Here is a 27,918-nt window from a genome sequence, read left to right as displayed (position 1 = left end):
CATGAGTAAGAAGTGCCAGGACATTGTTAGTAGACAAACCAGAGAAGGGAAGTGATAAGCCACAAATCAATTTTAAAGGGAAACCTGTAATTATCAGAAAGAAAGAAAAATGTGGTTTGTTGGGTAATTATGTATCCAGGGTTCTACGTAGAACCCCTAAGAATTCACCAGTGTGGGCTGGAATAGAAGGTAGTGTTGGCACAGACAGGCAGAGCACTTTTTGAAATTGGGGCTTTCAAAGTCTTCACTGAATCGTAAAAAAGATTCCTACTTCGCATCCTTTCACCGGGTCATACTATAGAGTCATAACAGGGTTCTTAGTTCCTTAACAGAGTTCTACCTTTTAACCAAGAATCCTACCTGATAGGGACACACTGTCGTATTGTCTACAGAGTCGTTAAGAAGTCACCAGTTTGCTCTGGAAGCGAAGGTAAATAAAGCGTTTACAAAGAAAGAAAGAAAGAAATTGGCGCGCTCTTAGAAAACAAGGATTCCTCATGCGCTCTTTGATGGTTCGTCGGATAATTTAGGGTTCTGAGGTTCCTAAAAGGGTTTTACTGGGAATCCTTTTTGATGGGGAAATACTATTGTAGTTTTCGACATGGAACTTTCATCGAATAGTGATCCTTTTATTAGTGTTGTGAAGGAAGGATTGATTGAAGGATTGATTTTAATGGTTCATTGGGTACTGAAGGGTTGTTGTTGTTTTTTTTTTGCTTCCTAAAAGGGTTGTACCATTTAGGAAAGAATCCTTACTGATATGAAAATCCACTGTTATATGGTTCTACATAGAACGTATATAGAAGAGGTCACGCATTTAAACTGGATTAGAAGGTAATATTTGCAAAGACAGAAAGGATTCTGTTTTCTTTTGGATGTTTACCGTAGCCGTTCTTATCTTCTTTCAAAGGTCGTACTCTGTTCTACAAAGAACCTTCGAACGATACGCTTCTCTCCATCAGTGCTGCAACAGAAGGTGGTATTCAGAACGTACAGAAAGAAAGAAAAGCCAACCTTTCTCAGACTCGCTCGTAGATCAAGACCGCTTACCAGTCATGTGTTCGTAAAGGTTAGCGGCTATGCGAGTGTGTTTTTATGAACACTTTTATTGGGTTAGCGTGACAGAACTCCCATCTCGTAGAGACACTACTACACTCTTAGTGAATATATAAAACGGTTCCTACTTGAAATCCTTTCTGATTAGTAAAACGCACCGTTGTGGCTACACAGAAGCTTTAAGATGCGAACCTTTATGTTTTCTAGAAGCTTAGGAAGGTTTTGTTGTTGTACCGATAAGATCAGACCGGCTAGCACTGCATCGGGTTCTTCCTGCTGAGGAGAACAGAACTCCTGAGACTTAGATCAGGCACAACAGATCAATCAGTCCAACACACACTCGCTGTGAAGATCACAGATATAGTCCCTGATAAAGTGTGTCTTGCTTTAGAGCAGGGTGTTGAACGTCTTGATGTGGGACAACACGATGATCGAGGCCTGAGATAGCATTAGGATGATGTAGCAGATTTTTTATTTTTTTTTTCTCCTGTGTGTAAAAGTGTGTGTGATTGTGCTCTGAGATGGGTTGACACCCTATCCAGGGTGTCCCCTGCCACGTGCCCCGAGTTCCCTAGGATTGGTCGACGACTAAAAATTGGTTCTCATTGAACTATTTGAGAAATGGAGGTTGTGCTTGAAATGGACATGTCACAGTTTTTGTAGACTCTACTGCAGCACAAAAAGTTATCTTGGGTACAGACTCACTATATATGTTGTGTGTGTGTATGTGTGTGTGTGTGTACTCTTTGTCACTTGTCTCGGCCGCTCATCACATCTGCAATGCAGCAGCATCGGCGGTAGAAGTCATTGTCACTCCACACCCACCGCACGCTCCAGCCGTTACGATTACAAGCCCGAACTCCTCCCTCATTCAAATATTAATATGTTTCTGCAGTCTGTATCTCTTCCAGCACATCCCAAACACACACACACACACACGCGCGCGCGCGCTCTGTACGAGGTGACATTTCGATTGTAATTCCACGGAACTCCAGAGGAACAGGTTTCCCAGAGGTATAGGAAGAAAAAGAAACGTCTTGTATGTTGAGAGGGACTTCGGCACCAGCAGGCAAGACAGCAATGCCCTTTAGATCTGACACAAAAGAAAGATATCATTTACAAGGTGGGGTTTGGGGTAGCAAATGTTACCATGCTTATTAATATGACGTGGCGGAATTCTCTGTCTGCAAAGCATGTTTTCTAATCAGCTCTGCCAATTGGAAACTGGCTACTTGTCTCGACTCCCATTTCAGGGCCGGATGTTTTGCATCCAAAAGGGAAAACGAGAGATACGAAAGGGCGAAAGGACTGCGCAGTGTTACGACTGGAAGGCGCAGAAGTGGTGGTGGTGGGGGGGGGCTATTTCGATATTTTAAGCGGATTGGCATAGGAAGAAGAAAAACCTGGACAGGGTTTAATTTAGCGTCCTGTGTATCCAGAGACACTGCATGTTAATACACGTTAAATATTCAAACTTGGCTAATTATCACAGTGTTGTGTGATTTGGAAGGCTGACGGGTGTTGTGCTGTCTTAATTTGGGAAAGCAGAAACTATCATTCAGATAAACAAGAGGGTAATCCATAATTTTCCAATAAACAGTAAACAGATGCAAAGTAAAGAAGAAGAAGAAAAAAAAAAGAAAGACAATCAACAAACAAAGACTCCGAACTCGAAGGCGTATACGCAAGGGGAAAACGTGGGCGTGCAAATTATTGGGCACAAGTAGGAAAACATGGTGACGATTAGATGGTCGCGGACATGGAACAAAGAGCATGACTAAAGATCTACACGGAAGCACATGATGCCTTCAGTATTGAAGCCCAATACGGATTGGTTTGGCGAGTTCCTGACACGTGGACCATGTTAACTGGACCAGTTCTCCTCATTTTATGAAGTCCTGCGGTGGATCGGCATCCTGTCGATGGTGTATTCTTCCCTTGCACCAAGTGTTCTCTGGATCCATCACTGCCCTGACCAGGAGAAAGCATCTAATGTAGAGGAATAAATGAAAGGTCTCTACGAAAAATGTTACTGTTGGAATAGCCTGCAAGCTAAACTTCAGCATCGGCTAGAAAATCTGGTACGTTTCGTGAATACCAGAATGCCAACGTTGCAGAAAAATCCAGCGTGAGCTGCTGAAGAGCTGCCAAAAAAATGTTCAAGCTAGTCAGTCTGTTAGACCATTTGTCTGGTAATTAATAAATGGTCATGAATTTTCTCATTTCTAAACTCTGTCTTACTCCTATAACCTCATCGGTGGGCAGAAAACTAGACAAAAGCCCACAGTTCATGGAGCATCTACGGCTGAGACTACTATTGGAATGAACGTACACTCCACTGTATCTTGGAAATAACACATTCTTTGTATGCTTGCTGTGGTTGGTGAAGGAAGTACTGCTGAGTGCCTCATGTACCATTTTGGAGAAGAAAAAAAAATCCATAAAAATTGAAGGACAATTTTGAACCACTGCACGAGCTACACCATCTCCTCAGAGGCTTGGAACAGAACGTACATCTGAATACTTTGATCCTAGAGTGTAGCAAGTCCTGCCTGCATGCTTCCTTATTGACCACCTTCATGGCTCTGCATGATGGCCATTGAGTACGATAGAAAGTAATGCTGAGGAAGTGTGCTCTGCTCATGACCTAAACCCACACTCTGGAACAGACACAGGACTCCATCTATGTTGGCTCTCCTGGGGCCAGTCACTCAACAGTCGACCCAATATCAGTTGGGACTGATCTTGATATCTTGATGGTGGTGTGTGCATTCGAGGCGAGACAGGAGGAGCTGCCATCCTTATTAAATCACTCATTTTTATTATATCACTAGGGGAAAATAGCACCGTACCCCCCCCCCCCCCCCCCCCCCCCACCACCACCACCACTGCCTCCCTGCACTCTCGCCTCTGTCATCCTCTCACTTCCATCACCCGGGTATGAGTGGCTCCCTGAGGAGAGAGCATAGTAATTCTGCAAGATTGGCTTGGCTTTACCTTCTGCCCTTTTAGTTGTTGTGTTGAGTGTGTATGCCTTTTTTTTTTTTTTTTTTTTTTTGTATCTCTCTTGTTTGTTTCAGAGCTGAGCAAGTCACAGCCTGCAATCGATGGGATTGGTTCTGCGGTACACAGGCTCAAAATCCCAACAGTTACACTGAAAAGTAGAATGCTCGGTTAAGTCTGAAATGATGAAACATGGTCTCACAATTGCAAATCTTAGTTGGACTGACAGTTATGTCCTTCCACAGTGGCTCTACGAAGACAATCTCTAACCTTGGATGAACAGCTAAAGTTCGATGGGCGTGGTAATAGTTTGAAGTGCCATAATGGAAAATCCCTAAATGATGGCAAGATCACTGTTGCCAAATATTTTTCAGGGGATTGTAGCTGATCAACAAGTAGCTCAAATCTGCCAGATTTGCTAGCACTAATTTGCATATTTACTAAATCATAATGATCATTTACATGTCACAGTGTGTTACACAGAGAAGGAAGATATTCTGTTGACACTTGGAATAGAAAATAATAGACTCTAAGTAGCAAGTGACTATATATTTACAGAGTACTATAATTTATACCAAGATCACAGACAAAAAGAGGTGGTAGTGAGTGCTCTGGAAATAGACATGAAGGAAACAGTTATGGAAACAGTTTTATTACTAAATATCGCCAAGAGTTTAGAATTAAAATAAAAAACAAAGAAGTTTATGGGTGATCAATGGTGATCAATGATTGGTAATCATTGGGAACATTGGTCATTAGGAACAATGGTGATTGTTGGGAACAATCATTGAGAATGATGTTGGTCATTGGGAACAATGTTGAGCGGTGATTGGGAACAACAGTGATTGTTAGGAACAATCATTGGGAACGATGGTGATCAACGATTGGTCACTGGGAATAATCATTGGGAACCATGTTGGTCAGTGGGAACAATGGTGGTTGGTGATTGGTCATTGCGAACACTGGTGATTGTTGGGAACAATTATTGTGAACAGTGTTGGTCTTCGAGAACAATGGTGGTTGGTGATTGGTCATTGCGAACACTGGTGATTGTTGGGAACAATCATTGGGCACAGTGTTGTGACTGGGGAAAATGGGGATTGGTGATTGGGAACATTTGTCACTAGATTGTCAATTGTTTGAAAAAAGAAATCTCACTAAAGAGGTCCAAGTGTTCTTGCCACAAAGTTGGCAACACTGACCAGGATTTCTAGCCTTGCCCAGTTACTGGTTGATGCTTTTAATTTTCCTGTCAAGAAAGCTATGCAGTCTTAGCTACTGGGATACAAAGGAGTTTTCTTTTCTTGTCAAAAACAACCCTCAGGGCCAGTAATCTGATGAAAAGGTTACTGACGATGAGTGGTCAGTGAAGCTAAAATATGAAATCAGTATTTCCTTTTCAGGCAGTAAATTGCCAATGACCTTTAGAAAAGAGTGCACGAGAGACAAAAAGTAAGAGATTATTGGTAAAGTAAAAGCTTTTAGGACATGCAATGACACATTTTCCCTAATGTTCCCTAAAACAGAGTGAATTTAAAATGCCAACCTACATTTTCCCCAGACATTATTAAAGACAAATTCTAGACTAGACATCACACTTCCAAAATCTTTGTAGCTGGTTTTATGGTTTGTTTGACGGTGTGAATCAGAGCCTCACAGGGCCCCAGTTATGGCCTTCACTGAGGGAAATGTTTGGCTCTTCCCAGAAACGATAGGACCTTTTCAGATATGAATCTGACAGAAGGGATTTTCACAATATACCAAACTTATCATAAAAGGCTGTCAGTAGACTGCCACAGAAATCTGGCTATTTCTCTGAAGTTAATTAGAAGAAATGAGGAATTTGCATAGTTTCTGAAATCACATAGTTGTTGACATGAATTAATGGCCATGTTGTTCTAGACTGAACACGATATTTCATTAAAAAGTTATTAATACAGAGGCGAAACAATATACAGGCAGCTATTTGTTGCGTCAGGCTGACATTTATTGGACTGAGACAAAACAAAGTTAACTAGGCCATGCCAACCTTTTGTGGGAAACTTATTAATTTTTACATGAACTTTGGAGAACCACAACAGCTGTGAGCACATGCAATGACAAAATGCCTAAGCAGTCTCGTTCTCCAAGGAATAGAGATGTCAGTTTGGGAGGGGCTTCATCCCAAGGGAGTGAAATGATAGCAGCCCGTATCGGTAACTGTCTAGATCAGAGTTTTCAAACTTTCCTGCAAAGAGTCGTTGTGGCTGCGTGGTTTTATGCAACCGAAATGGAACCAGACTTGATATGGTGAAGTCGATCAATCACGTGGAAATAGGTGTGGTCCTTGCATGATCTCTATACCTCAGCTCCAAACTCAGGGTAGACTGACATTAAGTAAGGTAATAAGAACACTGGCATGTGTCTGTTCTCCCACTACCCAACAGTCTGTGCATACTTAGCATGAAGTTTAAGCTTCACCCTAAGTTCTCAAAGGACTGCTCTTAAAGTACTTAAATAGAATTATTAGACTTTCCCGAGAATATTCAAGTGCCATAAATCCCGTCCACGAGCGTGTCCTCGTCCTTCCACCTTCTCCATTCTCTCCTCGTGTCATCTTTACTGCCTCTCCGGTGCTGATTGATACCCGCTGACCTTGTCTACCGGCTATGCCGCTAGGAACCTGGAGGAATGTTGATTTCTGAAGGACAGCACTGGAAGAGAGCTCAAGGGAATCCCATCCTTCCGCCTCTGCACCACTTCTTCTTTTCCTCCTCCTATAGCAATCAAGAAAGATGGAAGGACTGTCACAAAAGCCAAGATCCATGACACAGCTCAGGGCTAGCGATGTCTTAACTGCCCTTTCAGAGGACGAAGATCAATCGCGTCGTGTAATATGGGCGTTGTGTTGCGTTTATAAAGGAGCTCGGTATGTCGCGACAAGCGATTTGTAGAATGTAAACAATATGATTAGGATTAGGCATGTGCAGATATTAGTTTCACAATGACCACCTTAGCTTCAGGTTATGATACTGTCCTGATATTCCTCAGTGGAAGTACATCATGTTTCAGACTTTTATCTACGCTCTTGTCTGGTCAAGATTGGTTGGGTTGCTCATGTTCTTCCCTTCAAATCTGTCTAATATAAGGACCCTGAGAATACAGCTGTCCTTTCGCTGCCGTCAGAAGGGGACAGCATTTATCTTTGGAATGCAAACGCTGTGGAGCCTCACCTTACCCAGCACCCACCCAGGTAGCGTCTTCCATAATGGAAAGGCATGGAAGTCGCCTACCCATAATCCTGTGTGGAGAGAACAGCAAAATAGAGAAAAAGTATATTTTCCTAGAACAGCATGTCTCCAATTATTGTATTCCTTACATATATGTTTGTTTAAAATATATCTACAGTATATATATATATATATATATATATATATATATATATATTTTTTTTTTTTGTTACACCCTACTGATGTCCCGGGGTTTGTAGTGTTGCTACTTGATATGTTTGAGCGCACACAGAATTTCATTAGTCATGTTTTATGGTCAGCATGCTGACAGGCCTAGCACTGCGTGTCGATAGGAAAGTAAAAAATAGCGACGTTCTGATATTATGCAGGCTCTCGCGAACGCAGGAGCGCGTCCTATTCATCATGATGGAGTCTTATTCCCAAACAGTGGTCTGCTTCCTGTATTAATCTCATTAGGCCAGAGAGAGCGATTGTCTCTCTCTTCCATCCATCTTCTCACACAGTCACGGATCAGCAGCAAAGCAAACACCCGGCTGTGTTAACGTTATACACACTGTATTACAGCGTTACTTCTATCCAGGCTAATAGCGGCTACGTTGCTGACCGATGGAGGAGAATTCAGGTTGCTACCGTGAAGGTATTAAAAAGGATTCAAAGTGGTGTCTGCTGCTCTCTTGCTGGACTTTTCGGAGGGGTTTCCGATTGTGTGTTTCGAGTCGTTTAGCGTTGCCATCTCACAGCTTCAGAGTCCTCACTTCGTTCCTGATCTCGGGTTGCTGTCTGCGTGGAGTTCTCGCGTTCTCCCGTATCCACGTGGGATACTATCTGGGTTCTCATCCCAAAAGCATGCCGGTAGGTGGATTGGCTATGATAAATTACCCCGACGTGTGAATGTGTGTGGTGCGCTGTGATGGACTGGCATCCCATCCAGCATGTATCCCCCACCTCACTTCAGTATTCCCGGGATAGACTCCGGATTCAGAGATTTCCTAACGGAAGCATTTTGTTGCACTGCATACGAATGTGAATATTCTGCCGTTTCCCAAATATTTAAGATTTGATTATTTTAGTGTTCATTTTCATCTCTCAGTACTTACCATAAGTTCTGATTGATACCTAATGGGTAAATATTCTTCTCTCCTACAATCAGTTGCCACGAACGCCCCCTCTCAGTGAAGAATAATGGGATCTATTTATTCATTAAATTGTACTGAATTTCTCAAATAAGATAAGATTCAATTAAAGTGAGAAATGTAATCAACCCCTATGATGCAACATTGTGAAAGTGGGACAAACACTTGCAGTGGAGCGCAGTATAATGGAATTTGAATGGACGCACCAATTGCTTTCCAGATACACCCGATGCAAATATTTGTACCCCTAGGTTTTTGTTTTTTTTTAACGGTGGAGAAAGGAAAATGCAATTTGAACAAGCTTGAAATTAAATGTTGGCGTATACTGTAACAATATAACAAAGAGACGTAAACAATATTTTAGTAAAAATGTCATGACCATCCTGTTTTCAAGACGAATACTGTATCTTGGTGAAGCGTTACTTAAATGGGGCGGGGGGGGGGGCATACATTATCTTTTAACTCTTAAGTTAAGAAGTTAGTGTTTTTTTTTTGCAGAGAATTAGCAAAATGTGCTTAGCTAGCATAATGACATTCTAATAGTTTAAAGTTTATTGATTTCAATAATTAAGTTTTCTTCTTCGCATGACCTTCAGGGAATTTCAATCATGCAATGTGCAATTTTCCAAGTATTTCTGAGGGGTGAATGTGTTCAAGGTTTAGTGAATGAACTAAAATTGAGACTTTCATCATCTACAACTGATCAGTCATGGTTGAAATAGTTTCACATATTTATCAAAATATATATATATATATATATATATATATATATATATATATATATATATATATATATATATATATATATATTTCTGAAGCACTTTAAAGATTATATTTCAATGAAAACTGTCGTTTCAATGTAAACTGTAACTTGGAATAGGTTTCATGAATATTTATGAAGTTATTTATCTAAAATATGGTACCCAAGAATGGTACCCAATCACTTTGTCTTCTTTGTCTTTTGCGTACAGCATCTTTGCCTATTTAACTTGTACTATTACCTCGTACATTTTGCTAACCACCTGTTTTTTTTTCTTCTTCTTCTTCCTTGTGTCTTGCAGCGGCCCCGACCCTCCCGCCCTTGAAATCGGAGCACTTCAAGCCGTGTCAGGAGAAAGACTTGGCCTATTGCCTCAACGATGGCGAGTGTTTTGTCATCGAGACCTTAAGTGGCCCTCACAAGCACTGCAGGTAGGAAATCAGAGAAATAAAGTGAAGTTCTGGCTCGGTGGCTTTAAACTGATGGGAATACTGTATTCGATTTGCCAAAAGAATGATCCTTCTGGAGCGAGCAGTCAGTCGGTTCCGTTCTCTCTCTCATCCACCCCCCCCCCCCCCCCCCCCCCCCTCCACCATATTATTTTCCTCATCTCTCAGGGACTTGCTACTTGCTTCGAGCGCTTAGTCATGCTAACAATGACGGTTCCGTCATAGCCCGAGAACTGTCTGAGGTCCCTTCCCTGCTAATTAAAAAAGGCACTTTGCAGAAGTTCATTAGCGACACGTTGCCTTGGTGCTTCCCCACCACAACCCACCGTGTCTTTAAAAACCACAGGCGCACATCAAAGGTAGATATATTCACTGACCGTTCAGTTAACCCGTTTGACAAAAACATCGGTGATGGTTGAAATAACAACTTTTTGCTCTATGAAGGTCAAAATCCTGTGGTTTCGCTTGAGCGGGTGTCTTGTTCATTACCCCAGGAACATAGAGATGAATAAGTAAATTGTCACACTCGATGACTCTTTGAGGAGCAAAGGGGAACAAGTGTCCTTGTTTGAACAGTAGTAATTGGCAGAGTTGTTCTAGATGTTCTGTTTATTTGACTGTTTCTGGGAGGCAGCTCATCCTCTTCAGACTCTTGCTGCTAATTAAATCCCTGAACAAAGTTCCTATTAAAGTGCAGCCTGAGGAGATCTCGAAGCAAGGTGAAAGTCTAAAGGGATAGTCCGTGCACAGCTAGCATCTCAGGCTACATAGGCTAATACGTGCCTGTAAAGTAAGTCCGAATCAAATGGCTGGTGTTTTATTCAGGATTGATTCTTTTCCCCATAAGAACAGCTGGATCCCAGTGTTGTGGACACCAATGGATACGGCAGTGACCTATTTATACATTTGGCGTGTATAACAAATGCCATTATCTGTATTTGTTTAATGCTCAAAATATTAAATCAAAATATATATTAATATCTGAAATCAAAAGCCCATTTAGAGAGCCCACAAATTCTTTTTGCACAGAAGTGTGGTAGAAATATGGTTTTCTTTTTGAGCTCAGTAAGGCTCAAAGTCGGGCTACTGGAGTAAACCACTGACAAAAAGGAAAGAATAGTTCATCTACTATTATATATTAATGAACTTGGTCTTTTACGTGAGCCGGTTTGCAAGGTGTATATTATCTGTGTATATTATCCACGTATTTCAAACGCTGCAAATCAGAAACGCGCGGCGTTGTTAACTTGTTTCCCGGGCGAAGACTGAGAATAAGAAGAAATGTGCGTCCACCTTTGCCTGTAGCTACGTGAACGTTTGGGGCTACCCTCCAGTCTTTGTGTTGTTTTTAAGTTATAGATGAAGGGGTTTTTGATAACCTGGCAACCCTACAAACTTCCACGAGCTGTCCTTTCAAGGTAATACCTTGCACTTGCATGACTTCTTGTTGTTGTTTTTTTTTTTGGTTGTTGTTATATCCTGCGATAATAAATGAACCAGGTCGTTTTGACTCGAACGCTGCAATTGGTATTTATGAATAAATAAATTAAATGGGTCATAATTACTTGAACGCTCCAATTGGTGGCATTATGTGAGGGGTGACTAAGTACGTTTAACTGATGCTGCCTCTGGCTTCATGCTCAGTCTTCCGTCCCCAAGGTCAGCATATAATAAAGCCATTTATTTTCCTCCTGACCGGCTCTGATATTTTTTAAACACTGGGCAATTTTTTTTTTTTTCCTTCTCAGGCATTTAAACGGGTCTTTATTCACTGTGACTAACTGGTAGGGATCAAACATGGATTGCGATTTACTTTATTGGCGTTATTGCATTTATAGGGATGTCATATTCTCTGGAGACTTCCATTCATCTTTATGTTGTTAGGGTTCTAGAGTGAATAAGATCAAGACTCCTTGCAACAATTATAACGCGCATACCTGACTTGTCTTTATATAGTACTCTTTCTTCTATGTGGCTTATTTTGCCGACAGACGACTGACGATTTATTACAGCTGATGGGGGATCCGCAATGGCCTAGCCAGATTCACATCAGAGCACTTTTTTTTTTTCCCTTAAACCTGATCCTTTAGTTCTGCTACATTAGACAATGTGGTTCTTTGCTTTTTCTAAATTACCCATTTTAACCTCATTAGTGCCTTGTTAATGAGCTGATACGTTGATTCAGGTGCGTTAGAGCAGGGAAATCTGCTAAACTGTGCAATAAAATGGGATCAAACTGGGGGAACATGGCTTTAACTCTTTCCGTCTCGTATGTAGCCTCTTGCAAATCCCAATACCAAAATGGCCAAAAAAAAAAATTCCAAAACAACAAGCTACTCGTTCCAAAACCTACCACCTGCTGCACTACACTCACCGGCCGTGGTACAGCAACGGTAGAGTGATTCTTACTAGTCGGATGTAGACGATCTTTTCATGATCAGGAACTCCTGGGTTTGTGGAAAATCAAAACGAACAACACGTCAAGTGACGGTTCGACAGGATGAGAGAAAATAATAAGACTCCAGTAATATTTTTAATAGAGATGTGCGAAGAGAATACTACTACGTCTACAGTCTACTGCATGGATTGTTACATTTACATTTAAAAAATGTTATAGATTTTTATTACTTACTAAAAAAAAAAATGTAATTGAAAAAAAAAAAAAAGTTGTTCAGTTGGTAAATTGTTGCCATATGGAGTTGCAGAGTTTTTTTTTAATTTTTTAATTTTTTTATTTTTGTTATTATTTTTTTTTGGCCAGCTAGTGTAGTATAGAAGTTATATCTCCAAGAAAGGAATTGTTGTATAAAGCATGTGGATAGATTTACTCATTCAAAATACATGCAAAAGTTAGATCCAGACATGTTTTGGGTGAACTAGTTTTTGAATTCTTTCTCTTGAATTCATAATGCTTTCTCTCGAAACATTTAGAGCATAAGGTGCGGTTGCGAAATGTCTGAAATTCCGACAGAATCATAAATCATAACAATTTCAGAGCCCTCCAAGGATGACCTTTACCATGCCATGTGATTAAGGAAGTGCAAACAGCACTTCCTGGTTATCCGAACTGGTGTTTTTTGTTTGTTTGTTTTTTGTCATGCCAACATTAAAGTCCCTCGTTTACATAGGAAAATATTCCTTTTGTATTAATGCCAATCAAAAAATTGGAGATAAATTAATTGTTGCCATATGGCAACACCACGCAGTAAAGGCTTAATCCTCGTCAAAAAGGCTTCTGATCTAAACACTGGACCGGGCAGCACATTGGAGCTTGAATGGTCACATAACTAATGAATGATATCTGGTTACTGAAGGTTAGATTGGAGGGTATCATATCTGTTTCACAAAGTTTCAATTTGTTAGTCTGATGTAAAAAAAAAAAAAAAAAAAGTTACCATATGATGTTAGATATATGATTTAAAATAAATGTAGTGATGTCACCTCAACTGAGTAGTGATACATGTAAGTACAGTGACATACAGTAACAAAAACCACATATAAGTACAGTAACATATTGTATTTCGTTGTGTCCCACTTTCGATGACGAAGTTGCCGCTCTCCTCCGTTCCCGATCGTCTTGACCGACAAAGCGAGGCTTCAAAAAACCCAAGCTGAAAAACTGGAAGATTCACGACACGAATCCACGAACAACAGTCCAGAGGAACTCCAATACGCTCCGTTGTCTCATTGTATTGAGATAAGTGCAGCTCTTGGAGCTGCCATCATATTGATATTTTCCAGTAGACTTAGGAAAGTAATGTGCGTATCGAACAAAGCACAATATTTACACCAGCTCTGTTTTCCATTTCTTGTAAATCACCAGTGACTCGGTCCATATTTCTGGGCCATCTAGCTAGGCGTACCCTCAAAAGCGTCCATTATCTATGCTTACTGAACTGTCTACAAAGCTTTTCTGTAGATATACCTGTGGGAAATGAATGCTTTTGAGTCCTCCCGTTCACATTCTGTCACGATTTGGCAAATGCGTCCATTTCATCAAAAACGCTGTAATGCACACCGTGCGGTTCAATGGGAACGTGAATAGCGGTGAAAGAAACATTACCATCGATGAATGCACTCAAAGATGATGATCACGACTAAATCTTGTCGGATTCTTGAATCAGACTTCGAATGGTAGTCGTTTTTTGCTTCCTCGGTCTCGCACAGAAGCAGGATATTTACACGTCGAGTTCGTTCGTTCGTCCCCCCCACACACACACACACACACACACTATGTGTGTTATTGGTCCGGATGAACACACGCTTCGTTAAGCACCATATTAACTCGTCGCTAAATATCTATTCGTATAAAAGGTATCCAAACTGCACTTTAATAGCACCTTCGTCAGCAGCGCGTAACTCTTTCCTAAAGGTGTCTCACGTGGTCTATGTCTTTACAATCCGTTGCTCCTGTGAGCATATTAAATCATTGCACTTGCACACCTTCCACCTTACTAACAGCACATTCACTGCGTTTTAAAAAACAGACGCCTCTCTATGAAGCGTCCACCGTCTCGCGTCTTGGCGAAATGTATTGATGTCGTCCATATAGGGACCGAGCTTTAAAATGATGGTCGTGCATTTGCGTTAAAATGTGGTATAGAGAAATGTATACCGTAGCTACGGAGATTGTAAAAGTCCTCGAATTCCCAAATCTGGTTCATTTCCTGTGACGTTTTGATAGGTTTAACGGTTACATTAACATGCTCTTTAAAATACGTCATAGTCTTTATAGTAACGACCTGCACAGGGACTCGTACGATGGACGTAAACCGACGACTGTGTTCACGTGTCGTACGTAAATGAGACGGGAAATGTATTCCGAGACACTTTTGAACGGTTAAACCATACAGATAGCTCTTCTCGCGTCCATGTTACGGAGCGTAAAATGTCTGATATCATCTTGTTCGTTTTTTGACTGAAGCATTTCATAATTCCTCCAGCGCCGCATCGTAAAAAGTGCTTCCGCAAGGCTTATAAATGGGTTATGAAGGCTGAGTGCAGTAAATAGTTTTAATTCATCCCTCAACAGCCAGAAATATTTTATACAAATCAGGCAGAATTTATGACAGACTAAATGGCAGTACGTTAGAGAAATTGTCTTTTATTGTTTGGTTGGGGGTTTTTTGTTTTGTTTTGTTGACAACCCGAATACGTGCGTTCGCTCTAGAGACGTGCGTTTTCCATTCCGGTACACTTTATAAAGCTTCGACGCAGGAAGTTAAGCTCAAGGTGCCCGAGGCAAATCGGGTTGTGCAGTACAGGTGGAGGTTTAGACTGTCAGAATTGGAAGTCAAGCCGCGTACACTTCGGCTCGTCTGGCTCTTAAAGAGCTCGTTTCAGCTTTAGTCCCACATCAGTGACAGAGCTGTGGATGTCTCTGCAGAGTAGCGCGGCTTTGCTATGGTTGGAAGCCGCAGAACAAAAGAAGCCGTTGGAGAACAAGTGGAGAGAGGAGCACTTTTTAACCTTTTTTGGATGGATTGATTTATTTATTCCATGATGGGGGGAGGGGGTTGAGCACAAGCTGGATTTTGCTGCCTTCAGTTGATATTTAAGTGTTGTTTTTTTTTTTTTAAAAGATATTTAAGGCTTTTGTTAGCAAGCATGAAAATAATCATTAAAAAACAAACACACACACAGACAGAGAACATTACATTTTTTATAGTCATCCAACATGTACTGCGTACAATGCAAGGGATCCAGGAACACCAAGCGGGATATGAGGCAGGACGGTACATCTATACACTTAGATCCGGTTGAGATTTGAGATATGGTAGCATAGCGAGGATTTAATACAGAGATTCTGCATGAAATTTGCAATCGTTTGCAAACGTACAGTAGATGAACGATGAGTCTCGGTTGTGCACGATTCTCACCTCGGAGCACGTGTTTCTTGCGGCGCGTCTCGTCTTCAACCAGTCCAAGAGAACCCACGTCACACCCCTCTTCATCTCCCTCCACTGGCTTCCTCTATCCGCCCGCATCAAGTTCAAGGCCTTGATGCTCACCTACAAGACCTTGTCAGGAACAGCGCCCCCTACCTCAACTCTCTCCTGAAGGCCTACGTTCCCTCTCGCAATCTGCGATCGATTAGCGACCGACGTTTAGCAGTTCCAACTCAGCGTGGCGCAAGGTCCCTTTCCAGAACCTTCACGCTAACTGTTCCTCAGTGGTGGAATGAACTTCCAATCTCAATCCGGGCCGCAGAATCTCTCACCATCTTCAAAAAAACAGCTAAAGACCCACCTCTTCCATGAACACCTAACCAACTCATAAAAAAAAAAAAAAAAAAAAAAATGCACTTACACCTCTACTCTGCACTTTGCTTCTTCTGGAATTCAATTAATGGATGTTGTACGGTAGCACCACTTGTATTGTTCTCTGCTTGATATATCGCTTTGCATGTATCTTTCTCATTTGTAAGTCACTACGGATAAAAGCGTCTGCTAAGTGAATAAATGTAAATGTAAATGTAATAATAATAGGATGTGCCTGGATCAAGTGCTATTTTACAAGCTGCAAAATAAAGAGAAGGGAAGCCGTGTTGTTAATCTCTTAGAAGTTTACCTCGATTCTTGTCCTCTTCTCATAATCATCATATTGGTTTGTTTTGTTTTCATTTGGTTTTTAGGTGGCCTCTTGATTTGGTGTTACGTTATATTTCACTTGACAACACGAGAAGAAGAAAAAAGCATTCCTCCTTCAGTCTACATATTCTACGGCGATTTATTTACTTATTTATTTTTAGCTTAAAAGGGAATGTTTGTGTTTAAAGACGGTGGTCGAGACATTACCCGGGGGGGGGACGCATGTCTCGGACACTTTTGCTCGAGAAAAATCTGGCAACCGACGGGGGTGAGTTTAGTAATCTGAATGGGGAGCCCAGAAAAATCATCTTAAGCAGGTGCATAACACGGTCCTGAATACAAGGAACTTTCCCAGTGTTATTACTGACGTAGCTTTTCAACTGAACGGTGAGTAAAGCCCAAATACACGAAGTGTGAATAGTACAAGTGTAGGACAAGCGCAATGCATAAAGCAAAGGATGGTAAGCCATAGCTATATATAAACTCTATATAGTAACTATACATTATACACTGTAGTGTAATTTGTATCCTTGTCGTTTCTGTTTATCGTACTGCTGCAACAAAACATTGTCCCTCAGGAATCAGTAAAGTGCTCTATCTATCTAGCTATCTATCTATCTATATACACTAATAACACAAAACAAGATTGGCAACACAATCGTGCAGTGAAACAGCTGAAATATTAACCTCCAACTCCATCTCGAAGGTCGTATGATTTTTCTTGCAGTCCACTCTGCATATAAAAACCTGGCTCTTGCTAACACAGATGTTAAGCCTCTTTATAATGTAACTGTAACCCTATTTCAGTCCCAGCTGTCATTGTGTAGCCAGCATGGGGTCTCAAAGCTTGGCTAGAATAACAGAAAAGCCCACATCAGTGTTACTGAGCCTGGACTGCAGAGCTCCATCAACAGCCACCACAAAGAAAACACGCTACACGCCAAGATTTATTCTAGCAGGCTCCTGGATGTTATTATAATATATATTGTTTCACGACGGAGGAGGATATCTCTGCCCGTATTGCAGGTGATGTGGTTAGAGCTTGATCTATGAAGGGGATTTTTGAGTGTAACTGGGTTTTCTTCGACGGCGCGGTCTTTCGGTTCAAAGATAGAATTCTAAGAACTAAAACCAACAGTTGGTTAAGAAAAGAAAAGGAATGTATTTAAAATGGCTACGTACGTTTGGACCTTTCGTAAATGACGAATGGGGCAAGCGTATAGGAAGGCAAAGCGTCGGTACGGTTTATAGCTCATGCACGTCGGCATGTTTACCGTCTTCATCTGTTTTCCCTTCATCTTCAGAAATCTCTTCGTCCTAATCGAGGTCGTAGTGAATCCAGAGCCTGTCCGGGGAATACACACGGATGGGATGCCAATTCATAATCAGGGTACCGTGCACACCTTTGCAAAGGTATACAGTACGCCATCTAAGGCTTTAAGATTTCTTGTGCAAAGGAACTAACACACACAATACCTGGCAGCTATTACTGAGTTCTGGTCATCCAATTTGTAACCCATCACTCAGAACATCGATAGCTGGGTATCTTCGTGACATTTCCCGAGCCAGTTTTCCAGCAGGTCATTCAGGACCCCGTGCCGTGATGCGACACTGGCGCTGTCGTGTAATGGAAAGAAATCTGAGTAACGGTGACATTCATTAAACCTTTCATAAGAGAAGCATCGAGGTCTGAAGCTTTACGGGGTTGATTGATGGACTTATAAGCCAATTAGCCCAGTGTCGTTGAGTCATGGCTTGGCGTCAGGAGTGTAGCGTTAGACTTTTGTTCTCTTGCCATGTTGGCGTTGAGGGAAAGACCTGATGATATCATATGTGTGTGTAATCAACAACACAGATTCTCTGGAGCAGTAGTGAACTACGTTTAACCTAACAGCTCCTTTCTTTCCTACCGACTCACATTCTTTTCTGTATAATTACATATACGCTAGGGACGTAACGGAGTATGAACGCGTCATTCAGAATGAACGGATAGCACGTTGCGTATCTATACCGATATAAATAGTTTGTATATATGTTGGGAAGGAACGAGTACCAATTTAACCAAATTAAATTCAGTAGAGAATACCACAGGGCAGCTACAAACAAAGATCATAACTACGCGAGTTGGATTAAAAAAAAAAAAAGAACTCTAGTTGAGACCAGTTACGAACTGGACCGATGTTTTTATTATTATTACCGATACACCGTGAAACATGAATCGTGACGCTTAATCGCCCTGATTTTAGAGGGGGGAAAACGTGTCGGCTTGCTTCTCGTAAACAGGAAATTCCGCGTCTGATTTTAAACCGCTTAAAAACACGCTCTGTACGACTCTACGGAAGTGGAGGGGTGGTCGGGGGTAAAACTGGTGAGTGAAGTATAAGGGGTTTCCGTCTTAATGCAGTCCATGATGAATAGTGCAGGCGTAATGCTTGCAGAGTTGGGAAAATTCGGCGAATCGCTCACACTTTTACATTCGCATTAACAGTGAAATGAAACTATGTGGGTCGAAGTACAAACGCATAAAGGGGGGAAAAAATACTCCAGCGTAAACCATTACCCTGCACTTATAACAGGATTCTCCCCCAAACCAATGCTTGTCCTGGATGGCTTACTCCGGTTATAATAAGGGTTACAGTTTTGGCGCCACAAGTTACCACGACGCTACATCAGTCATTAGGAATAATTACCAGAACACAATAATAAATATAATATCTTCGAATGATGCGTATTAAAGTTGCCAGATCTTCCAGGTTCTTTTCCGAAAGTGAGAGAGAGAGAGAGAGAGAGATGCTTGAGCTGTCTGTATGAATAAGTCTAAATGATTGATGCTTATCATCAGGAAAGGATCATGTTGAAATGAGATTTAGTATTTGTGCTTATTGTGCATCAACCCACTTCCCAAACGGGGGGGGGGGAGCCTCCGGGAACCCTAGAGTGTACTAATAAAGCATACTTGGTTGCTTAGCAAGAAAACAAACAAAGGGCCTCCCACGTGAAGCTGATTCAAGCCGAAACAATTAAAACGGCGTTCTGCGCGATAGCACCAGATTATTGCATATTAAGAGTTAATGCGAGAGATTTGTTTTAAAAAAGAGTGAACAAACACATTACATTCACACGGCGCTTTTTTTTTATTTTTATTAACATGATCGTGTTTGTTTGTTCCGACAGGCAGGTTTGTCCTTTTTATATGCTGATTTTGTTGTTGTTTTGTGAGATGAGATGTGACTGGCAGTCATAAAGACATCCACGGTACCAGGTCAGCATTATGAATGCTTCGAGTGGACAGTCGTGCTACATATAAACCCAACAAACGCACCGTAAATGTTAATGCATGTTGAGATGCAAATCACTCGGTGCACAGGACAAAACAACCAAAATGCCAATTTTCCCCCTCTGGAAGGAAAATCTGGCGCTGTGTATTTTCTAACAAGTACACACGGTGTCACTGATGCGACTCGAACATGGCACCCTGGAGGCTTTATGCCTGTGGCTGGAAAAACAAAACACAGATATCTGCTAGGCTGAGTTGAATATTATGGATTAAATAAATTATAGAGTAGAAAAATCAAAGCTTGGCCAGTGGTTTCGCTTTTAACACAAATTGATGTCGAGTTATTCGAGTAAAACTAGATCCTGTCAGAGAGATGATTGACACCTCTGTATCTGTAATGGGAAAAACTGCTGAATGTGTTTGAGAAATAAATGCAGGAAATGGTCTAGTTAAAAGGGGCGGGGGGGGAGGGGGGGGGGTTGTATACCCGAGGCTGTTTTTGTTTTGCGTACACGTTTATATGTTTCCACGGTTGTTTTCGTTTTCTATTTCTGCGTCCGTCCTGTCGTTGGCTTGTTATCTGATTGTGTCCACCTGTTCTGTGTTTAATCCCCGATTAGCAGTCTGTCTGTTTATTCCGTTTCCCTGTATCTTTTCCAAGCGTGTTAGCTGTCTCGTTAAATCCAATCCGAGTTCATGTATATTGTTGTTCGTCTTTGTTTTTAAGTTCCTGCCTACAATTAGTTCCCATTTACTACAAGGAAAACATACGCATGTGGTGCCATCTTATCGTGCCACTGAATGTACATAAAGACGTCCTGAAGGGAAATAAAGCTAGTACGGAAGCAGTAGAGATCGTTAGTGCGTCTGGTGAGTGTACTAGTATAGTTAACTTGTTTTGACGGCATGTAACGATTATAAAGCAAGCTAACTCCTACAAGGATTTCACAAAGAAGCTACATCTAGCTACTGCCGTTTCTCTTAGGAATGGGGGGATGAATTCGGCACAGGCCACGCCCACAAGCACCATCACTTGCGTCCTGCTTGCAGTTAACTCCACGTTACTCTGATCCACCTTCTAGATAGCTGTATTTAATAGCTAACAATGATAAATACATAAATACATACAAGAGCACTCGATTGCTTATGGATAAAGCACAGGTTTGTCCGTACGGGATTTCTCAGAGGGGTTTATTTTGTGATATATCATGCGATTTGCGAATGCTTCGTGTTTTTTTTTTTTTTTTTTTGCGGAAAACTACTTGGATTGGTGAGATTGCACGGTCTTTCGCAGTGCTCTTTGTTGGTAAATGATACCTTGTAGCTGTACTCGTGTTCGGCGGACATGAACAGTCACATAATAGTATAATCGTATAATACGTCTCGGCCTAAATCTGCGGTAATTTTGAAAAATTGCAAGCTCCTTGCTGGATTTCGCATTCATTCGTGCCATCGCAAAAACCGCGAAGTCCTGCGGGGACTGACTGTTATAATGTCGTCATGTCTTCTATGTTAAAATATAGGCTAAAATGCTAAATGGGGCGGGCGGGGGGGGGGGGGGGGGGGGGGATAGGGATGAAGTAATGAGGATACAACCGCGTACGTCTGGTGAGTGAGGGGGAAAAAACAGTCGAACTGAAAGGAAAGACCGAGCTCTGGCAGCGAGCAGCCATTTTGTGTCATAGACAAAGGATTAAACAAAGCAGGATGAGAGGAAGTGCTTCGCATGGGAGTGAGTGCTACTTTCTGCTTCACTTCCTCTTCGAAACGTTGACCCCCCCGCCCGAACGTTTTAACATGAGCGTGATCATTGAACAGTGAAGACGCTTGTCATCTCAGATAAGTGGCTCCAGCAACATGTCAGCTAAAACCCCAATTCCGAAAAAGTTGGGACGGTATGGGAAATGCTGATAAAAACAACGAGGAGTGATGTGTAAATGTACTTTTGACTTGAATTTAAATTTTTAAAAAAAACGTGTAAAAACGAAGTATTTGATGTTTTACCTACTCGACTGCATAGTTATATTTTTTTTTAAGATAAACGTTTATTTTGAAACGCATGCGAGACGTTCCAAAAAAGTCGGGACAGGGGCGATTCAGGACTAATAGCGATGGGACGAGTTGAAATAAGAAGGTGATGTGAAACGGGTGAGGCAATCGTCTAATCATAGTATATAAGGAGCCATCAAATAAGGCCCAGTCCTTCAAGAGCAAGGACGGGTCGAGGCCTGTTGATCTTCCAACCTTCTTCTATGCGTCAGCGAATAATCCAACACTTCGGGAACAACATTCCCTAAAGACAAATCGGTAGGATTTTGGGCGTTTCACCTTCTACAGCGTACAATATAATTAAAAGATTCATGGAATCCGGTCAAATCTCGGTGCGTAAAGGGCGAGGCCGAAAACCCCTTCTGAATGCGCGTGATCTCCGATCACTCGGACGTGACTGTCTTAAAAACCGTCATGAGTCTGTAATGGAGAACCATGGGCTCGGGAATACTTCGGTAAACCTTTGTCGGTCGACACCATTCGCCGCCGCATCCACGGTGACATACATCAACACTGTCCAGAAGCTCCGCCCACTTCTCTGGGCTCGGTCTCATCCGAGATGGACAGTAGCACAGTGGAATCGTGTTTTTGGACAAAACAGCCGTCATGTTTTCCGAGCCAGAGAGGAAAGGATCATCCGAGCTGTTATCGGCGTCAGGTCCGAAAGCCAGCGTCTGTCATGGTATGGGGGCGTGTCAGTGCCCATGGCATTGGGGCGTGTCGGTACACATGGCATGAGTAACTCGCACATCTGTGAGGGCAGCATTAATGCAGAAAGGTATGTACACATTTTGGGGCAACATACACTGCAATCCAGAGCAGGACAACGCCAAACCACATTCTGCCCGGATTACAAGCGCACGGTTGCGTAAGCAGAGAGTGTGTGTGCCTCTAGCATGGCCTGCTGCAGTCCTGCAAAATTCCGCTCGCTAAACCTAACCAACCGGTGTCTTCACTCAGCGTCCAAACACTTAATACGTGTTATTAAAAAGAAAGCTGATGTTGCACAGCGCTAAACACTCGACTATCCCAACTTTTTTAGAGTGGGTTACAGTCATCAAAGTAAAACATCAAATAATGTGTTAATAATGTGTTTTCAGTACAGTACAGGTGAATTGAATTTTCAAATGACTTTTTGGGTGTTTTTTGGGCTTTTTTTTTATATATATATAGTAGTGGGGGGAGGGGGCGTTGTTGGGGTCTGTGTGGAGCGACATGAAGCAGCAGCTTTCTGGGAAGTGACATGGGAACATATTATAAAGAAAATGTTCTATTGAAATTGCATCAGCACAAATCAAGGGAGATCAGACGTTCTTTTTATTGTATTTATTTTTTCTTAAACTTACTTACGTGAGATTGAGTTTCCCGTTCACAATTGCATCACACCACTATCACGGACCATCTATTCATTTCCAGCTGAGCCGATGCCGCTCTCGGCGTCGAGGTCATGCGCTTAGTGTATCGTGTGTCGTGATGAACCGTACGCCGAAGTGCCGCTGACAGTCGAACCTTGACCGCGTCGGCCTTGTCCTGTTTCGAAGCCCACAGGAAGAAGTATCCTTGAATGCAGCGTCTCAACAGAGAAACAGTCAGCGCTGTAAATCATGCTTGGTATCGCAAGGGAAGGCTCTCGGGCAGGATCTGGTGAAACCTGATGGCTACATCAGTCTCTATTTTTTTTTTCCCCCGCCTTTGAACGAGCCAAAGGAAAAATACTCATGATCCATCCGTTTACAGTTTTGAAAGAGTTGTACGAAAGATGTTTTGGAAAATCTGTGTTAATATACGAGGTGTTAGTTCTGAAGAGACGATGCGGTTAAAACAAAGAAATACTGAATCTAACATACGGCGTTGAAACAGATGATTTAATCGGGATTTCGAGTTATATATCGGGTTTAGAAATACTATAAACCTGACTTAAATCTTAAATATATACAGTAATGATAAACCAAATATTATATTTTGTATAACTGATGAAATATTAGTGTATAAATGTCTAGTAGTGGACTTTTGATGTGGATTTGGATACGCTGGTAAGAACATACTCTTCTGAGTGTGTGTGTGTGTGTGTGTGAGAGAGAGAGAGAGAAGGAGCGAGAGCAAGCTGTAGTGTGTCCTAAAGCCGGTTCTGTGAACAATTCTGCCCGATTAAGTCGTGATTAGGATCACTTTGATATTTCCAGCTCAGTCAGAATGCAATTTCCTCACCTCTCCAACTTGCAATTGATTTGTTTTGACACCATTGTTATTACTAATTACTATGATTAAACAAGCTAGAGCACCGCTCGCGAGAAACAGAACGGAGCTTTGGATTAACATGCAGTCAAGGCAACGGTCTCAACTGAAAGGGGCAAAAAAAAAATAAAATAAAAGTGAGAGAGCTTACTCGATCAGAAAAAGTGCAGTGAAAAGGATGCATGAGTCAGACTTGTGAAAATAAGTAGAGAGAGAGAGAGAGAGAGAAACACGGATAGAGGGTAATTCTGAAATGCACCCTTGTTTGTGAAATTGGCTGAAATTGGGGAGGGAGAGAGAGAAGGACGTATAGAGAGTGTGGGTGAGTGTTGGATCTTATCTAAGTTCACAAAGTGACACACACACTCACTTGTACATTTGGAGGCATGGGCTAAAATTGCAGAGTCGCCACATCTCTCTTGAGAGTAGTGTTTACTTCTCACTTTCTCTGCACCTGAACCACTTCCTGCTGTTACAGAGAGAGAGAGGGGGGGGGGGGGGGGGGATAAACTCTTTTTTTCTTTCTTTCTATTTTTAAATGTAGCTTTACCCGTATTTACCTCTGATAAACATCCATTTTGTGGACAGATCTAACTTTAACATCAAATTCAGCCGCAGCCAAAGCAATTGCTTTCATGAGGCTTGTTTCTTTCTTTTTTTTCCACACGTCACAGTCCTGACCCAAATTGATCCTTTTTCTTTCTGCTACAATAAATGGTGCTTTCTTCTCCTTTTCTTAGAATACGGAAAACCGAAAAGAAAAAATAAATAAATAAACGCGTACATCTCTAGAAATGTTCTATACATGATCCGTAAATTAAGCAGCAATTAAGGGGCCAAGCACTTTCTGGCGCCACCCTTTAGTGATCAGGAGCCAATGGGAACGTCAGCACTTGTTCTCGAAGTACATTTGTTCACAATGAATCAAGTTGTTGCTGACGTATGCCCTCACGTCATGTTTGACGACATTACCGTCCTTTTTTTTTTTTTTTTTTTTTTTTTTTTTTTTTGGTGTGTTATGAATGAACCATCCGATATATAAAAAATAATAATAATAATTGAGAAAGTTTTATTCTGGTTGGAGTTATGATGCTGTAATGTCATGATAATTGGACACAGTTTCGTAATGCTGTAGAAGCACTGTTTAAAAAGCTCGGTTAATGGCTATCATTCACAGATTAGTGAAACAGCTCATTACCTTTGAACCACTTAACATCGAATCATAATTCTTGTAATGTCGAACAAGAAGTCGCTCATTAAAAAAAACAAAAAAACAAAACTGGAAATGAAGTCATCACACAGGGACGTGAGGGTATATGTCAGCAACAGCTTGATGTATTGCAAACAAATGTAGTATATCTCCTTGGGAACAAGTGCTGGTTGTCCTCAGAGAAAGTGCTTGGCCCCTCAATCGCTCTTTGCAACTGTATTTTAATTTTGGATCATGTATAGAACATTTGTAGAGATGTACCCGAGACATGCTGCATGGAAAATAATTGAAAATACGTCTAGATGAGATTTATGTTCAATTAAATGGACTTTCCAGAAGCTACACATTAAAGGGTTCAAGTCAGTGGTGGTTTGTAGATTTAAAAGTGTTCAAACTCGTACCTCCAGCATTATACAGAGGTTTGGATGTCGGTTTCTTTTAAGAGAGAGAGAGTACGAAAGACATATGAGGGAGGGGGACCTACACTGAAAAAATCAACCCTTCATCAAACCTTAGATCAAAGTAAAAAAAAACAAACAAAGAAGAGGAAGAAAAAAGCTTGTATTTTTTGCATTTGAGAGAAACTAAAGAGATTAGCTGTAACAAGTTAACACTTTTTTTTTTTTTTTTTTTTTTTTTTTTTTTACTTTGATCCAGTGTTGTGTTTTTTCAAGTGTACAAAAAGACAGAAAGAGACTAAACAATGTGGAAAAGGAGAACGAGTGCCGATGGTCCGCATCGTGTAGGCACAGTGTGAGATTGATGAGTCTTGTCTCAGTATATATATATATATATATATATATATATATATATATATATATATATATATATATATATATATATATATATAAAATAAAAAAGCATGCCTCATACTGAAAACACACACATTCATTTTGAGGCCTGGGCTAAAACTGTAGAATTGATGCGTCTCTCTTGAGAGTAGTATTTACTTCTGACTTTGAACTACTTCCTGCTTTTAAAGTGAGTTTGTGTATGAGAGAGAGACAGAGAGAGTGACAGAGAGACAGAGAGAGTGACAGAGAGAGAGAGAGAGAGAGAGAGAGAGAGAGAGAGAGAGCGAGAGAGAGGTAAAATCATAGAGTGAGTGGAGAGAAGAGAGAAGTCGCACTGATTCATACTTTTAGAGAGAGAGAGCAGAATAGAGCCACACAGTGACATATATATATATATATACACACACACACACACTGAGCTGCTATTATACTGTATAGGTGCACAGCTGTGACACTGACAGGACACTATGTGTGACATAGTACAAGTGTATCAGGTACAGCGCTGCTACTGGCTTTATTAAACGCCTGAGTGTCACTGCTGGCTTTAGAAGCCTTTATAAAACTTTCCAGCTCTCAGCCGTGCTGTGGGGAGAAATTGACGCTGATGAAGGACCTCTAACGCAGTGTGTTCGGAAAAAAGAAGAGCTTTCATTTCAAGCTGGACAAACACAAGGTAGACGGAATTGAGTGCGCATAGCGTCGCGCTCGCATCAACAGCGCACACACACACAGTCTGGATAATCGAAGATGTTTTCCCAGTCTTCAACTGTCCAGTCTGTCCGATCCTGTGCCCGCTGTAGCCCAGTATACCGGTTCTTGGCGGACTGGAGTGGACCCCGATGTCGTCGTCTTCTGTTGTTGCACATGCGAGGTTTTTCATGACATTTCATGTGTTCCGAGATGCTTTTCTGCTCACCGTGGTTGTAAAGAGTGGCTACGTGTGTTAATATAACAAGGCACCTGCAGAACTGCTGCTCATGAATTGATTTTGTTTGTTTGTTTGTTTTTCTGCACAATTTTCTCCATTATTTGATGCATTATGCTGCTGCAACGTGATTGGCTGAGTGGATAACTGTAATAATAAATGAACAAGGGTACAGGTGCTCCTATTCCTATGAACGTGACCCATCAGCATATGTATATATTTATCATGCACTGATCAAATGTCTCCGATGCAGTGTGTGTGTGTGTGTGTGTGTGTGTGTGTGTGTGTGTGTGTGTGTGTATGAGTGACGGCGAGCGAAATTGTGGTCTTTCTAATCAAAGCGCCTCTATACACTCAGCTGGTTTTTGATGTGCTAATTACATGCAAATGAATGCAAATGAACCTTCTTTTTTGTTCCAAAACTCCTACTGAGGTTGTGCAGACACAGACTCTGTGATTTTTAAAAAGAAAAAACATTATTTTTTACTCCTATAAATAAGCAGGACTGTGATGTGTGTGTGTCTGTGTGTGTGTGTGTGTGTGTGTTTTGGATAGTTAGCGATTAAATCATTTCCGGCATTTTCTTCAAAAGAGTCTGTATGATTTCGCACAAATAAACGTTTCGTCTGATTTCACACGAGTTGGAAACGGAAGTTATGGACACTAACCCCGCCCCTAACCCTAACCTTCATGTCTTTCGATAAGATTCGTGAATTGTTACGAAGTTACGGCTAACTCGAAAAGCAATTTTTTTTTTTTTTGCAAATTTGTTTTTTTTTTCTTCTCTCATTTAATGAAGCGCATCACACCACACTTTTTATCCGTTTATAAGTACACTTAATATTGTAGAATGTCCGCAAAACAAGTTCCTGTTGTCGCTTATAATACAGATAAACCGCAAAGTAGCGATTCGCTGCGATTTGCATCTGCGCTACTGTTAGAGTCGCTGTAAGAGAAAATGAACACTTTGTGACCAATCGGATTCGAGAATTCATCATACTTACCAACTGTGAGACAACCAAAATGTAAGAAACTTTGCCTGTTCGAAAACTGTTGACTGGCAGCGTATATAGGGAAAGACTTACAGCCGTACAAGAATAAAGACATGACAAGAGCAACGGCACGAGTCGAGGAGAAATATTTAGCGCCGTGATAAAGTGCCCAAGCTGCAGGCAACCGCTGCGCATTCATTTGAGCACGCTTACAC

General features: G+C 41.3%; 1 protein-coding gene across 2 annotated transcripts in view; it reads left to right on the top strand.

The window, feature by feature from the left end:
- Positions 1 to 27,918, top strand: part of LOC108262175 (pro-neuregulin-3, membrane-bound isoform) — a 308,202-nt gene that overhangs the window by 189,742 nt on the left and 90,542 nt on the right. For both annotated transcript variants that reach the window (XM_017462794.3, XM_053679389.1), the window contains exon 2: positions 9,484 to 9,613. In XM_017462794.3, coding sequence (XP_017318283.1) covers positions 9,484 to 9,613 — 130 coding nt within the window. The remainder of the gene's footprint in view (positions 1 to 9,483; positions 9,614 to 27,918) is intronic.

The sequence above is a fragment of the Ictalurus punctatus genome, chromosome 3, assembly GCF_001660625.3.
Source record: "Ictalurus punctatus breed USDA103 chromosome 3, Coco_2.0, whole genome shotgun sequence".
Classification (NCBI taxonomy): domain Eukaryota; kingdom Metazoa; phylum Chordata; class Actinopteri; order Siluriformes; family Ictaluridae; genus Ictalurus; species Ictalurus punctatus.
The sequence above is the reverse complement of the archived record's forward strand: the minus strand, read 5'-3'. Positions and strand labels throughout refer to the sequence as shown.